At 39.7% G+C, this 15992-nt stretch overlaps 1 protein-coding gene across 1 annotated transcript in view; it reads right to left on the bottom strand.

Moving 5' to 3' along the window:
- plk4 (polo-like kinase 4 (Drosophila)) overlaps positions 1 to 8471 on the bottom strand; it is a 39122-nt gene extending 30651 nt beyond the window's left edge. Inside the window, exons 1-5 of the mRNA XM_080193785.1 lie at positions 8405 to 8471; positions 8165 to 8260; positions 6466 to 6561; positions 6270 to 6384; positions 406 to 1453 (exon numbers count right to left, since the gene is read on the bottom strand). Coding sequence (XP_080049911.1) covers positions 406 to 1453; positions 6270 to 6384; positions 6466 to 6561; positions 8165 to 8260; positions 8405 to 8437 — 1388 coding nt within the window. The 5' untranslated portion in view covers positions 8438 to 8471. The remainder of the gene's footprint in view (positions 1 to 405; positions 1454 to 6269; positions 6385 to 6465; positions 6562 to 8164; positions 8261 to 8404) is intronic.
- Positions 8472 to 15992: the final 7521 nt, after the last annotated feature.

Genomic DNA, 15992 nt, shown 5'->3' with positions numbered 1-15992 from the left:
CCTATCTAATGCTTTGGCTTTGATCTGCCAATGCCAAATCAATATTTCATATCCCATCAGTTTTTAGCTCTCACATTCCAAAACAAACATGTCATAAAATATCACAAAATAATTAAGTTTTCTTTTCTTAAAATTGGTTGCTGTGTTTGTAGTGGAGGAAGGCTGGTGTTTGCATTACAGCATGAAAATCTTGGAGTCCAAGACTTGCCCATATTAAACTGAATTCATGCAACAGCAGGCAGGTAGAGATCTACCTGTTAAAACACATGTTCTATAAGATAACTATAGAAATAATTTATTGCCATCAATTTTATCCAAGCCTTTACTATCTTTTTAACCCACAGCACCCAGTGTTAGATGACAATGGACGAAGATTTGATATATGGCAAAATAAAAAGTACTTACTTTGCTGTATGCTTGACAGGCGGAGATATTGTGGGTTTATCACGTAAGCCAACAATACTTGAAACGTCTCTACTGAATTGCTGACTATCCATATAACCATCGCCATACAAATTTGCAGGATGGTGCATTCCAGATCTGGCAGACTTTGTCAGTGCATCAACAGAGTGACATCGCTCCAAAATACTAGAGGGCTTTTCTAGATTCTGGGTTTGAAAAGTACCAGATCGATCAGTGGAGTGTGCCCTGCGAAGCCACCTAGAATGAGGTCGTTCTTCCTCGGAGTGTTGCACAGTTCTGCCTCTGCCACCTCTGATAATTTCAGAATTTTGTACACTTTTCTCACTAAAGACTGCACTACTTTCCATGGATGAAGTATCATTGATAAGTCTATTGTGTGAGGTAATTACTGCCATTTTGTTTGGGAGAAACTGTCCTATTACTTGCTTAGTCTTTTGATGCAAGCGTCCCATTGTACTAGCACTAGAGGATCCTGTTCCAGTGGTAAATCCTGTTGAAATTGTGGCATGCCCACTATCCATAGAGTCCTCCACAGTTTCTGAATTTTTACTTCTGGATGCAGGGCACTTCACCATGAATGAATGGTCTAATACACCAGAAAGACTGATACGATCTACTGGATTTTTCCGAAGCAACTGGTAGATTAGATCTCGAGCCTCATTCGAAATGAACGTTGGCATTTCATAATCTGCTAGCATCACCTTGTTCAGTGTATTTTTAACAGTGTCTGTATCAAAGGGTGGCTTTCCCACCAGAAAGGTATAAAACATGCACCCAAGAGACCACACATCAGATTCAAGGCCATGAGCACTATGGGTTGCAATTTCTGGTGCAATGTAATTGGGGGTACCACACATGGTGAAGTGCTTTTCGTTTGGCATTTTCAGCTGTGCTGCTAATCCAAAATCAGCAATCTTTATGTTCATATCGCTTGTGAGTAGAAGGTTAGAAAGGGTGAGGTCTCGATGCAGAATACCATGTGAGTGGAGGTATAACATGCCAGTAACAATATGATGCATGAAGTGTCGAGCTATGGAAAAACAAAAGTGCATACATAAGTATTTCAAATATTTCACATGGAAGCAGTTCCCTTCTTTGCTATGAGTTACTTTCCTTAGTTTATCTTTGAATAATTAAAGTCACCTATTATTAAAGCCTTGTTATTTTTGCATATGTTTCCAATTTGTTTACACCGCTCTTCCTCCATTCCCACTGTTGAATTCATAGTAAATTCTGAATAGATTTGTTTCCTTATTTCTGATTTCTAACAAATTAAGTTTCATCTTTTCACGTCACTTTGGCAACTACTGGATCCATTGGTTGGTTAGCTGGGAAATTGGACTAAAAAAAAAGAGAGAAGTGTTTAATGTAGAAAAATGCAAAGGCATTAAAGCAAGGGACACATAGTAAAAGTAAAGAACAATGGGAAAAATGTGGAGGAGAGGAAGTTGACTCTACACACAAGCACAATATACAAAAGTGGGGAAAATGGTCAGTAACATTTAAGTAGAGCTCAGCAGATAACAGTATAAATCCAAGGAAGCAATAGTTGGCTTTCACAAAGTACCTCAGAGTAATACACAAATCTCTCAACACTAGAGAGGTTCCTGACTTCTGAAGGAATATAGGGGAGGCTAATTTGCTAAATGGAATTTGACACCTGTGCTATGTTGCAAGTCCACAACTTGAATTAAATGGCATTTTTAAGGTGATAAACATTAAAACATGCTTCACAGAGGCATCAAAACAAAACAGGATACCAAATCACTTCAGGATTAATGACTAAAAGCTCTTTAAAGAGGTAAGTTTAGGTATAGATGGGGAGGTTGTAAATTGGATTAGATACTGGCTCAATGGAAGAAGCCAGAGAATGGTTGTGGAGGACTGCTTCCCTGAGTGGAGGCCTGAGACTAGTGGAGTGTCGCAGGGATCGGTGTTGGGTCCATTGTTGTTTGTCATCTATATCAATGATCTGGATGATAATGTGGTAAATTGGATCGGCAAATTTGCTGATGATGCAAAGATTGGAGGTGCAGTGGACAGTGAGGAAAGTTTTCAAAGCTTGCAGAGGGACTTAGACCAACTAGAAGAATGGGTTGAAAAATGGCAAATGGAATTTAACGCAGACAAGCGTGAAGTATTGCACTTTGGAAGAACAAACCAAAGTAGAACGTACAGGCTAAATGGTAGGACTCTGAAGAGTGCAGTTGAACAGAGGGATCTGGGAATACAGGTACAGAATTCCCTAAAAGTGACGTCACAGGTGGATAGGGTCGTAAAGAGTGCTTTTGGTACATTGGCCTTTATAAATTGGAATATCAAGTATAAAAGTTGGAGTGTTATGGTAAGATTATATAAGGCATTGGTGAGGCCAAATTTAGAGTATTGTGTACAGTTTTGGTCACCTAGTTACAGGAAGGATGTAAATAAGGTTGAAAGAGTGCAGAGAAGGTTCACGAGGATGTTGCCGGATCTTGAGAAGCTGAGTTACAGAGAGAGATTGAATAGGTTAGGACTTTATTCCCTGGAGCGTAGAAGAATGAGGGGAGATTTGATAGAGGTGTATAAGATTTTGACGGGTGTAGACAGAGTGAATGCAAGCAGGCTTTTGTCACTGAGGCTAGGGGAGAAAAAAAACCGGAGGGCATGGGTTAAGCGTGAAAGCAGAAAAGTTTAAAGGGAATATGGGGGGGGGGGGGGGCACTTCACGCAGAGAGCGGTGGGAGTGTGGAACGAGCTGCCGGATGAAGTAGTAAATGCAGGGTTACTTTCAACATTTAAGAAAAACTTGGACAGATTCATGGATGAGAGGGGTGTGGAGGGATATGGTTCAAATGCAGGTCAGTAGGCAAAAAATGGTCTGGCACAGACAAGAAGGGCCAAAAGGCCTGTTTCTGAGCTGTAATTTTCTATGGTTTTACGGTTTAAGGAATGTCTTAATGGAGAAAAAGTAACGAAGATAGATAAAGAGTTTTAAGGAAAGGATTTCCATGCTGAAGGCATAGTGACCAATAGAAGAATGAATAAAATCAGGGATGCTCTGGAGGGCAGAATTAGAGCACAGGTATCAGAGGGTTGTACAGTTGAAGATTACAGAATAGGAAGGAACCAAAGATTGGCAGGATTTGAAAACAAGGGGAAAATTTTAAAATGGAAGTCTTGTTTAACCAGAAGCCAATGTAGGTCATTAAGCATAGAGGTAATGAGTGAATGGACATGGTGCAAGCTAATAGATAGGCAGAGATCTGGACTAGAAGTTTATTTTAGCTGGTACATTAGAGTCTAGCCAGGTGAGTACTAGAAAAGTCAAGTCCAGACAAAGGCACACATGAACAGTTCAGCAGGCAGGAAGGAATTTGTATGAAGATGCAGCTAGGCAGTCTCATGGAACAGAAGACAAGAATTAGGAACAGGGGTAGGCTATTTTGTAAGATCATGGTTGATCTGGATATAAATGTTTATATTCATAAATATTTATCTAAATATTCAGATAAATAACATGAATGAAAGATCGAGATATGTAGGTAATTAAGTTGTGAAGAGGATATAAGGAAACTACAAATGGAGTGGACAAAGATCTCATGAATGGAGTGCAAGTTGCGAAAAAGTGAAATTGTCCATTTCGGCATAAGTATTAAAAAAAGCATATTATCTAAATAGTGAGATTGCAGAGAGATCTGGATGTCCCAGTGCATAAATTACGAAAAGCTAATTTGCACGTATAGCAAGTCATGAGGAAAGCTAATAAAATGTTCTGGTTTATTGCAAAGGGAATTGAATACAAAAACAGGGAGGTTATGCTTTGTTTATACTGGACATTGGTGAGATCACATCTGGAATATTGATTGTGTACAGTATTGGTCTCCTTATTTAAGGACAGATGTAAATGCATTAGAAGCAGTTCAGAGGTTTACTGAGGTAAAAGTTAAAAAAAAATGCAGGTTATCTTACGAGGGAAGATTGGACAGGGTAGACTTGTACCTGAAGTTTAGAAGAGCAAGGGGTGACTTGGTTCAGACATATAAGATCCCCTGGGATCTTGACAGGGTGGCTATGTTTCCTCTTGTGGGAGAATCTAGAACTAGAGGGTCCCCATTTAAAGCAGGGTCTTTGAATGTTTTCAAGGCAGAAATAGATAGATTCTTGATAAACAATTGGTTTATAGAAAGTTTAATAATATCAAGAGTAGACTTACATTAACACTGCAACGAGGTTACTCTGAAAATCCCCCAGTTGCCATGCTCAAGTGCCAGTTGAGTACACGGAGAGGGAATTTAACATGGCCAACGCAACTAACCAGCTTGAGTTTTGAACTGTGGGAGGAAAACTGGAGCACCCAAAGAAGACCCATGAAGACATGGGGAGAATGTGTAGGTTCCACACAGACAAGTTGGGAATTGAACCTGAGTCCCTGGCACAGTGAGGCAGCAGTCATAACTATGTGCAAACATACTGCCCCTAAAGATGTGAAAGGTTACTGGGGGTAAGCCAGAGGCTACAGTCAGAACAGCTTGTTGATCCAGCAGTAAGAATACTCCAGTTACAAGCAACAAAATAACAAACTTAAGTAAATCAAAGTAAAGGTTTAATAAAGTAACTTCATTACACCACACTTGGGCCACAAATGCTCCGCACAATCCTCATCTGCTTTCTAGTTATACCAGGTCATCTGACCACCACATCCTATTACCATTGGTTACATTATAACATACTCCTGCTCCTAGTTCACGTGTTTACATGACTGTGGCCTGAACGCCACTTTCAGCAAAGTGCAATCTGACAGTTTGGGGGCTACTGCGCATGCGCGGAGACCTGGAACTGTCGCACTCTGGCATGAATAGGCCCCGCCTCCCCAAGCTTTTAAATGAGATTCATGATTGTGATCTCTGCATTGCAGAATGTGTAGATTGGGTCTGAAGTTGAATTGAAAAAATGGTCGTGATTTACACCATTCTCACCAATTCAGCACTTTTAGAAGAATCACATCCCCCAATGTCCTCTTTACATCATCAGCAAATTTAACTACCATACATTCAATCCCTTCACACAAGGCATTTACATAGATTGTAAACAGCTGAAGCCCCAAAGCTGATCCCATTGACACACAGCTGGTTATAGCTTGCCAACTATCCCTATACTCCATTAGCTAATCAATCCTCTTTCCATACAAATAAGATACTTCCTACAGCATGAGCTCTTATTTTTATACTCACCTTTGGTGTGGCAATTTATCAAATGTTATTTGGAACTCCTGGGATACCAGAGCTTCAGGTTCCTCTATCAACAAGGTTGGCAGAAGAATAGTATTTTGCAAAAATCAGGGGTGGGGTGATAATGGCAGAACTGAAGAGGAAGGTGGCGGTAGCTGAGGAGAGGGAACTGTACAATATCAGCTAACAATAGGTCGTAAACAAAAGTGGGGTGGTCAAAAATTTGGTGGGCATGGGGATGAGGAGGCTGGAGAGGTTGCACAGATGAGATGAGCACAGCAGGAGATGGGAAGAAGTCCAGAAAAAGATGCAAATTCAGTGTTTGATCAGTGGAGAATATTCTGAGAAGCTTAGTGCCTTGGGCTAGGGGGAAGGAAAGAAAGCAGTAGAGGCAGGTGAATGCGTAGTCTCCATCTTTGTGACCAAAAAGTCTATGAGTTCTTCACACTTGTTATTGGAAGAAGGCAGAGGAGGCACAAGAGGGTATTTAAGACAGTTTATGAGAGAAAACAGAAGGTCAGTGTTCTGCATATTAGTTTTTTTATTTAACAAACGGAGAATCCAGAGGTTCAGGAAAAGTATCGCTTCTTAAAAACTTTCATATGCCCCCCTTCAATATTTTCAGATGGTAGTTACCTTCATCTTCAGAGAAAGTGGCTTTCCTGTTTTTTAAATATCTGCTCATCTCTCCATTGTGACACATCTCCAACACTAAATAGACGTAATTATTGTCTTCAAAATAATTGTAGAGCTGAAAGAAAACAAGAAGCATCTTCAAGTATTTTGACAGATTAGACTGAACAAAAACAGTTAATAAAAAGTAGCAATTTACCTCCAATATAGAGGGATGCTTCAACTGACAATGGATCTCCACTTCGTTCCGGACTCTCTGCACCATTCCCACTTTATGCATGGCCTTTTTGTCAATCTGACAACAGAAAACCACTTTGCATCAAGATATGCAGCAATGCTAATAAACAGTGCTAATAAGGTTACCTATAATCAGTAATTGGTTGTTAAAGCACTAGCCTTATGAAAATAAAATTCATTAACTGCACATTTATTAATAAATTATTTAATAATTTATTATTATTGTAATAACATGTAACTTCAATAATATGTAAATAGATTAACTAAATTAGTGCTGTTTATTCCAACAGTACTTCAGAACTATTTTAACATTTCACTGGAATGCAAAATTGTATATCTTGTTAGGGAAAGTAATTATTCATTCTTTTCATACATAATGGGTGTGAATTTACCAGCCTGTTGATTGGCGTGGCAAGCCGGAAAGGGGCCAAAGAAAAATTGTCAGTGTGAGAAGATTGCAAACTCATCCAAAAAACACAGAATGTAACGCTCTGATTTTCAGACTTTTTGGACACTTAGAATTTTTTTGGTAAGATTGCAGTTTGCATTAGTAGCACAGTAGAACAGGAACTGCAATTCTTTACTTCATGCTCCCGCACATCAAAACATTGCCAACCAGATATGAGATATTTTCCCACATTATAAGGCATCAGTCAACTAGTATTACTTCTTGTTCATTGTTCTATTTTGCTTGAAATTTATCCAAGTACTTTTCAACAATTGGGTTTACAAAAAATATTTAACAATATTGATGAACAGTTACTGGGCCTTTCAAGTGTCTGAAAGTTAGACTGTAATGTTGATTCCAGGCAAATAGCATAATTACATTGCCTGGCTTGAATTCCAATTATTCTTATCAAGAGTGCATTTTGCACAGATCCATTCCTTGCAATTAAAAGCAAATATTACCAATGCCCACAATAGTTAAACATTTTCATCAACTCCAGAATAGTTAAAAATATTCATGAGTTCCAACAGCGTTTTGACAGTTGGGAGAAAAGGAAGAAGTGGAGCTGGATGTCATTACCATTCACACAAAAGGACATCATGGTATGGGTCCCTTGTGGGCCTCTGATGATTGTGTAGAAGGGAAAGTAGAAGGCACTGTTGGTAATGCACTGGCTATATTCAGATATGTACAAATGTGCCCAGAGGATGGATATTGAAAAAGACTAGTGTGGTTAACTGTGTTACATGCAGTACAACGAGTGAGAAGGCTGAAGGGTGATTCATCACAATTGCACTCAAAGGTGATGCCAATTGTTATCGTGTTGTTTTGTACCAAGGGAAGATGAACTAGAAGATGAGAGTTCTGGGAAGGATGAGCACAGATCTGGAAGTCAGGATATTGAGGGCTTCAGAGAGAAAAAAGTAGTTAGGGACTGGATCCTTGGAAGGCGGAACTGGTTAAGTTGCTCGAGAAATAATCACAGCAATTCTAAGGCATGCAATGTGGCTCGAGGAAAAAGACACGATCAATTGACGATGGTTAGGTAGTTTCAAGTTGAAATTTAAAATAGATTCTGTTGACAAAATATTGGAATTTCTTCTCTTTACAGACTTAGCCAAAATATAATCATTGTCAGTTGTTCTTGTATGGATTTTAAGTCATGGCATTTACATGTCAAAATGTACCTTTAAAAAGATTAATATAATCTTACCATTTTTATCGCCACCTCCAGGCCAGTGCTCACAGACTTTGCTCTGTAAACGCATGCAAATGAACCCTTCCCCAGTAGCGTTAAAACCTTGAAGTCCTGTGAAATAAACATTTCAAAAGATAATAGTTTAACGTGGATTTTATAAAAAAAAGACACTTTTCCATCAGCGATTACAATATAACGATGCAGTTGTAACGATTAAGCTACGTGCAAATAGCTCGTTTAAACGGTCCTGCTCACCTCGATCGTATTCTCGCCATCTGTAACTGACATCCTCACATCGCCAGAGACCCCACTCTTGCATTTTAAGAAAATATAATTCATCACTCGATCAAGCATTTTAGGACAATTAGCAGAAACAGAGACACGGCTCGTTTGAGTGCATTACCAGGCGGCTAACGATCAAATGGAATCGAAGGCAAATAACTGAGTCATTAGAACACAAGCCCGGCTTTATTCCCGCGTTAGAACCAAAATCAACGGCTTCTCATCGCCAAGCAACAACCTTAAGTAGTTGCGAGTTCTCCAAGGACTCACCAAGCGAAACATCAACAGTCGTTATTGGATATTTAAAATGAAATATAAACTGCCGCCTTAAGTAATGTTCAGAATACAATTGTCACGTGACACAAGTTGTTCGTAAACCAAGTATCTCAAGTTATATTACAGTAAGCTTTTTGTTGTAATCACCTAGTTTCTATCGGTTATCTAATGTTGAACTCCATGGTACAAACGCAACACTTGCAATTTGTCTACAAAAAAAAAATCCATCATTAACCGTCACTCATTACTTGCAAAAAAAGCATCTTTCTGATCGGATATTCCATACATTGGCCACTTGGTGTAAATAAAATTTCCCTGGCATCAATGGTAAATTTTTTTTGACTAGTTTGATTTTACGCACGGGCGATTAACAGATTAATGTCCTAGATTCACTATCTCATTTCTTTAACTACCTGAAAAGCTTCAGAATCACCTCTCAAACTTCGCCTTTCCAAGCTAAAAATCCTAAATTTCGTCAGTTTTTTTTATTGCGCCACCCTCTGAACGAAGAAGTTTCTCATCATCTCAGTGCTAAATGGTCTTCTCCATATCCTGAGACTATGACTCCTTCTTCTAGACCTCCCCAATCAGAGGAAACATTAGCCCTGCATCCTGTCTGCTCATCCTGCCAGAAATGCATTCTGTTTCTTCTAATACAGACTTAGTTACCCAATCTCTCCTCATACTACAGTTTTGCCAACCCAGGAATCAGTCTGGTGAACTCTGTTGCACACCCTCCGTGGCAAGTAATGAGGTGGTGCTAAATCAATTTTCTCCTTTACACTGAGGAAAGTCTCTGACCCACTCTTGGGCAAAGTTAAAAGTCAAATTGAGAAGATGTAATTATACAGGATTATCTCACCATGCCAAAATAATGTTCAAGAATGGATACAGTCGCCAAATGGCTCTGTAAGAATCTATGTGGACTTGACAACCAAACAAATCAGTGAATCCACCTCAATGGATGAGAGTTTTGCCAAACAAATCATGGGTATTTTATTTAGCAAACCAAAAATAACAGTTAATTTTGACAGTTGCCTCAGGATAAAGAATCAGTTTTGTGGATCACATTTATAATATCAGTCATTATTGTTTCAATGGATTATTACAATTTGGAATAGTGTTCACTCCTGAAATTTTCCAGGAACAATGTCTCAAACCAAAGAAGGAGTAATCTGCCATATGGATAATATACTTATATATAGCCCCATGAAAGAAGAGCATGACTGCTAAATTAGAACAGTCCTAAGAATCTTAGGGGATGCAAACCTAATATTAATGAAAAATGTGATTCACCAAACCTCTGATCAAGATTCTAGGTTACATAGAAAGAACAAGCCACTGGAATCACAGTTGATCTACAAAAAAAACCAGAGAATTTCCTAACGCAGGAACATAACTGAGCTTCAGATTCCTCACTTGGTCAACCAAGTAGACAAATTCCTACATTATTTAGCAAAAGTCAATGAGCTTTTGAGACAGCTATTGTGACAGAGTCAGTAGTGATTCTGGAACATAGACCAGCAAAACAATTTTGAAAAAAAAAAATTTGAATCTCCATTGTAGCAATAGGTGCTTCATCAACAGGGGAAAACAAATCCAGGAGTGGTCTCACCATGGCCCTGTATAGCTGCAATAAAAAATCCTTGCCCCCGAATTCAAAACTTTTCTTGCTATGAAAGCCAACATATCATTTCCCTTCTGAACTGCTTGCCATTGCTGCCTACTTGCTTTCAGACACTGATGAAAAAGGATACACAGGTACTTTTATATGTCAACATTTCCCAATCTATTACTATTTAAATAATACTCTGCCATTCTGTTTTCCTGTCAAAATGGACAACTTCACATTTGTCTACATTACACTGCATCTGCAATGTATTTGTGCACTCATTCAACTTGTTTAAAATCACCTTGAAGCCTCTTTAACATACTCTGCACCATTCACATTCCCACTAAGTTTTGTATCATCAGCAACATGGAAATATTACATTTGATTCCCTCATCCAAATCATTGATATATACTGTGAATAGCTGGGGCCCAGGCACAGTTCCCTGCAGTACCATATTAGCCACAGCTTGCCACTCTGAAAAAGGCCCACTTGTTCCTGTTTTGCTTCCTGTCTGCTAACTAATTTTCCAATCTATGCCAATATATTACCCTAATCCCATTTTTTTAAATTTTGCACACTAACCACTTATGTTAGACCTTACAAAAACTTGCTGAAAATCTAAATACACTACATCTACTGGCTCTCCCTTATATATTCTGCTAGTTATGTCCTCATAAAAATTATGTTACACTTGTTAAACTAGATTTCCCTTTCATAAATCCATATTGACTTTGCCCTGCTCATAGTTTGTAAGTGTCCCATTATCACATCCTTTGTAACAAATTCCAGTATTTTCCTGACTACTGATGTTAGGCTAATCAGTCTGTAATTCCATTTTCTCCCTCCTTCCTTTTTTAAACAGTGGAGTTGTATTTGCTACTCTTCAATCTGCTAAAATGTTCCAGAATCTGCAGAACTTTGGGAGATGACAAACAAATCATCCACTATTTCCAAGGCCTTCTCCTTCAGTACCTTGGGGTGTAAATTATCAGGCCTTGAGTTTTAATCAGCTTTCAGTACCACTACTTTTTCCAGTGATACTAATTTCCTTTAATTCCTACTTCTTATTAAACACTTTGCTCTCTAGCATTTCTGGGAAATTTGCATCAAGTAGCTGTTTAACTGTGCAGCCATTTCGTTGTTCTCTATTATAAATTCTCCCTTTTTGGATTGTGAAAACATTTGTCTTCATTAATCTTTTTTCTTTTACATACTTATAGACATTTTTACAGTCTGTTTTTATATTCCTTACAAGTTTACCCTCAGGCTCTACTATTCCTCTCTTAATCGATGTCTTTGTCCTTCTTTGCTCAATGCAAAACTGCTTCCAATCTCCATGGTTTTTCTACCAACTTTAGATCTAATACTATTTATTTTGTTTTTTTGTTTATTTATTTTGATAGCCATGGTTGGGCTGCTTTTCCAGTTGTGTTTTTGTGCTAGAAAGGAATGGATAAGTGTTGCAATGCGTGCATTCATTCATGCTTCAAGTATTAGCCATTGTCGATCCACCACCATGCCTTTTAATGAAGTCCCCCAACCTATCGTAGCCAATTCATGTCTCATACCTTTGCAGTTTTCTTTACTTAGATTTAAGGCCGTAGTTATGGATTAGACTACTTCACTTTCAATCATGTTATGGTCACTGTTTTCTAAAGGACCCCACACAACAGGATTATTTATCAATCCCTTCTCATTGCACAATACTAAACCTAACATAGTGTGATCTTCCATTGGTTCCTTGGCTTACTGGTCTAAAAAAAGTCTTCTTGTCTATCATTTTAGTAATAGAGTCATCGAGGTTTGCAGCATGGAAACAGGCCCTTCAGCCCAATATGTCCATGCCGCCCTTTTTTTTTATAAAGCCCCAAAGCTAGTCAATTGCCCGCACTTGGCCCATATCCCTTTATGACCAACTTACCCATGTAACTGTCTAAATGCTTTTTAAAAGACAAAACTGTACCCGCCTCTACTGGCAGTTTGTTCCAGACACTCACCACCCTGTGTGAGATAAATTGCCCCTCTGGACACTCTTGTATCTCTCCCCTCTTAAACTTATGCCCTCTAGTTTAAGAGTCCCCTACCTATGGGAAAAGATATTGACTATCTAGCTGATCTATGCCCCTCATTATTTTATAGACCTCGATAAGATCACCCCTCAGCCTTCTACGCTCCAGAGAAAAAATCCTAGTCCATTCAGCCTCTCCTTATAACTCAAACCATCAATCATTATAAATCTTTTCTACACTCTTTCTTGTTTAATAATACCCTTTCTATAATAGTGTGACCAGAACTGTACACAGTATTCCAAGTGTGGCCTTACTAACGTCTTGTACAACTTCAACAAAACATACAACTTGTGTATTCAATGTTCTGACCAATGAAACCAAGCATGTCAAATGCCTTCTTCACCACTCTGTACCCCTGTGACTCCACTTTCATGGAGCTATGAACCCGTAACTCTAGATCTCTTTGCTCTAACTCTCCCCAATGCCTTACCATTAACTGAGTAAGCTCTGCCCTGGTTCAATCTACCAAAATGCATCACCTCAGATTTGACTAATTTAAATTCCATCTGCTATTCATCAGCCCACTGGTCCAATTGATCAAGATCCCGTTGCAATCCAAGATAACTTACTTCACTGTTCACCATGCCACCAATCTTGGTGTCATCTGCAAACTTGTTAATCATGCCCCTATATTCTCATCCAAATCATTGATATAAATGACAAATAACAGAATATCCAGTACTGATCTCTGAAGCACACTGCTGGTCAGAGGCCTCCAGTTTGAAAAACAATTCTCTACAACTACCCTCTGGCTTCTGTCATCAAGCCAATTTTGTATCCATTTAGCTACTTCACTTTGATCCCATGAGATTTAACCTCATGCAACAAGCTACCATGCAGTACCTTGTTAAAGGCCTTGCTAAAGTCCATGTAGGCAACATCAACCGCACTGCCCTCATCTACCTTCTTGGGTACCCCTTCAAAAAATTCAATCAGATTTGAGAGACACGATTGTCCACTCACAGAGCCATGTTGACTGTCCCTAATCAGTCCTTGTGTCTCTAAATGCCTGTAGATCCTGTTTCTCAAAATTCCTTCCAGCAACTTACCCACCAGATGTGAGGCTAATAGACAAAATGCTGGAAAATCACAGCAGGTCTGGCAGCATCTGTAGGGAAGGAGGGCTGATGTTGAGTCTAGATGACCCTTTGTCAAAGCTCTGGACTCGAAACGTCACCATTTTTCTCTCCTTACAGATGCTGCCAGTACTGCTGAGATTTTCTAGCATTTTCTCTTTTGGTTTCAGATTCCAGCATCCGCAGTAATTTGCTTTTATACAGATGAGAGGCTCACTAGCCTGTAATTCCCAGGCTTTTTCCTGCAGTTCTCCTTAAACAAAGGCACAACATTTGTCACTCTCCAATCTTTAGACACCTCACCTCTGACTATTGATGATTCAAATATCTCTGCTAGGGGACAAGCAATTTCTTCCCTAGCCTCCAACAATGTCCTGGGATACACTTCATCAGATTCTGGGGATTTATCTATCTTGATGCACTTTAAGACTTCCAGCACCTCCTTCTCTGTAATATGTACACTGCTCAAGACATCACTGTTTATTTCTCCAAGCTCTCTAACATTCATACTTTTCTCAACAGTAAATACCAAAGAGAAATATTCATTTAGGATCTCATCCATCTCCTGTGGATCCTTACATAGATTACCTTGTTGATCCTTCAGAGGCCCTATTCTCTCCCTAGTTATTCCTTTCGGCCTTTACGTAATTATGGAAGCTTTCTGGATTCTCCTTTGCCTTATCTGCCAAAACATTCTCATGTCCCCGTTTTGCCCTCCTAATTTCTCTCAACTCTACTCCTATACCCCCATACTCTTCAAGGGATTCACTTGATCCCAGCTACCTATGCATGTCATGTGCCTCCTTCTTCTTCTTGACCAGGGCTTCAACATCCCGAGTCATCCAGGGTTCCCAAATTCTACCAGCCTTGCCCTTCACTTTAAGGGGAACGTGCTTACTCTGAACAGTGGTTAACACACTTTTGAAAGCCCTCCCACTTAGCAGATGTTCCTTTGCCTTCCCAGAGACTCCCCCAATTAACTGTTGAAAGTTCCTGCCTGATACCATCAAAATTGGCCTTGCCCCAATTTAGAATTTTAACTTTTGGGCCAGACCTATCATTCTCCATAGCTATCTTAAAACTAGTAGAATTAAGGTCACTGGTCCCAAAGTGATCTCTCACTAACACTTCTGTCACCAGCCCTTCATTATTTTCCACGAGGAGGTCAAGCTTTGCTCTATATTCTCATCCAAATCATTAATATAAATGACAAATAACAGAATACCCAGCACCTGCATATTCTGTTATTTGTCATTTTCTCTAGTCAGGCCATCCACATACTGAATGAGAAATTCCTCCCAAATACAATAAATTTCTCTCCGTCCACCCCTCTAATATTATGGCTGTCCCAGTCAATGTTGGGAAAGTTAAAATCCCCTATGATTACCACCCTATTTTTCTTGGAGCTATCTGTCAGCTCCTTACATAGTTGCTTCTCAATTTCCCGCTGACTATTTGAGGGCCTATAGTACAACCCTATCAAAAAGTGATTTCCCCCTTTTTATTTCTCAGTTCCATTCATATAGACTTAGTGGCCGAACCCTTGGATATATCCCGTCTCAGTGCTGCTGTGATGATTTCCCTAATCAAAAGTGCAATCCCCCCTCCTCTCTTACCTCCTTGTTCTATCTTTCCTATAGCATATGTACGTTGGAACATTGAGCTGCCAATCCTGTCTCTCCCTTAGCTATATTTCAGTAATTGCTATAATATCCCAGTCCCATGTACCCATCCATGCCCTGAGTTCATCTGCCTTGCCCATCAGGTCTCTTGCATTGACATAAATGCAACTTAATCTGGAATTCCCTTGTTGTCTGTCTTGCTTTAGCCTAATCTGTCTAGTACTAGGATTACTAACACTGCCCTTACTACTTACTGTGCTCTCTCTAACTTCTGTGCTATCCTCAACCTTCTGGTCTGTCTCCCTACTGCTTTGGGTCCCACTCACCTACCAAACTAGTTTACACCTTTCCAAGTGGGTCTACCAAATCTTCATAAGAACATAAGAAATAGGAGCAGGAGTAGGCCATCTAGCCCTTCGAGCCTGCCCCGCCATTCAATAAGATCATGGCTGATCTGTCGCTGCTCAGTTCCACTTTCCCGCCCTCTCCCCATAACCCTTAATCCCCTCTCTCATCAAAAACCCATCAATCCGCGTCTTAAAAATATTTAGCGAGGCAGCCTCCACCACTTCAACGGGCAGAGAATTCCAGAGATTCACCACCCTTTGAGTGAAGAAGTTCCTCCTCAACTCCGTTCTAAACCGCCCCCCCTTTATCTTGAGGCTGTGCTCCCTAGTCCTACTGTCTTTTTTGAGCGGGAAGAGTCTCTCCACCTCTATCCTATCCATCCCATTCATCATCTTATATGTCTCAATGAGATCTCCCCTCATTCTTCTAAACTCTAACGAGTACAAGCCTAGTTTATTCAGCCTCTCCTCATAGCTCAACCCCCTCAACTCCGGTATCAGCCTAGTAAACCTCCTCTGCACTCCCTCCAAGGCCAAAATATCTTTGCGCAGGTGCAG

Source organism: Carcharhinus amblyrhynchos, chromosome 1 (genome assembly GCF_965287045.1).
Source record: "Carcharhinus amblyrhynchos chromosome 1, sCarAmb.v2.hapA, whole genome shotgun sequence".
Classification (NCBI taxonomy): domain Eukaryota; kingdom Metazoa; phylum Chordata; class Chondrichthyes; order Carcharhiniformes; family Carcharhinidae; genus Carcharhinus; species Carcharhinus amblyrhynchos.
The sequence above is the reverse complement of the archived record's forward strand: the minus strand, read 5'-3'. Positions and strand labels throughout refer to the sequence as shown.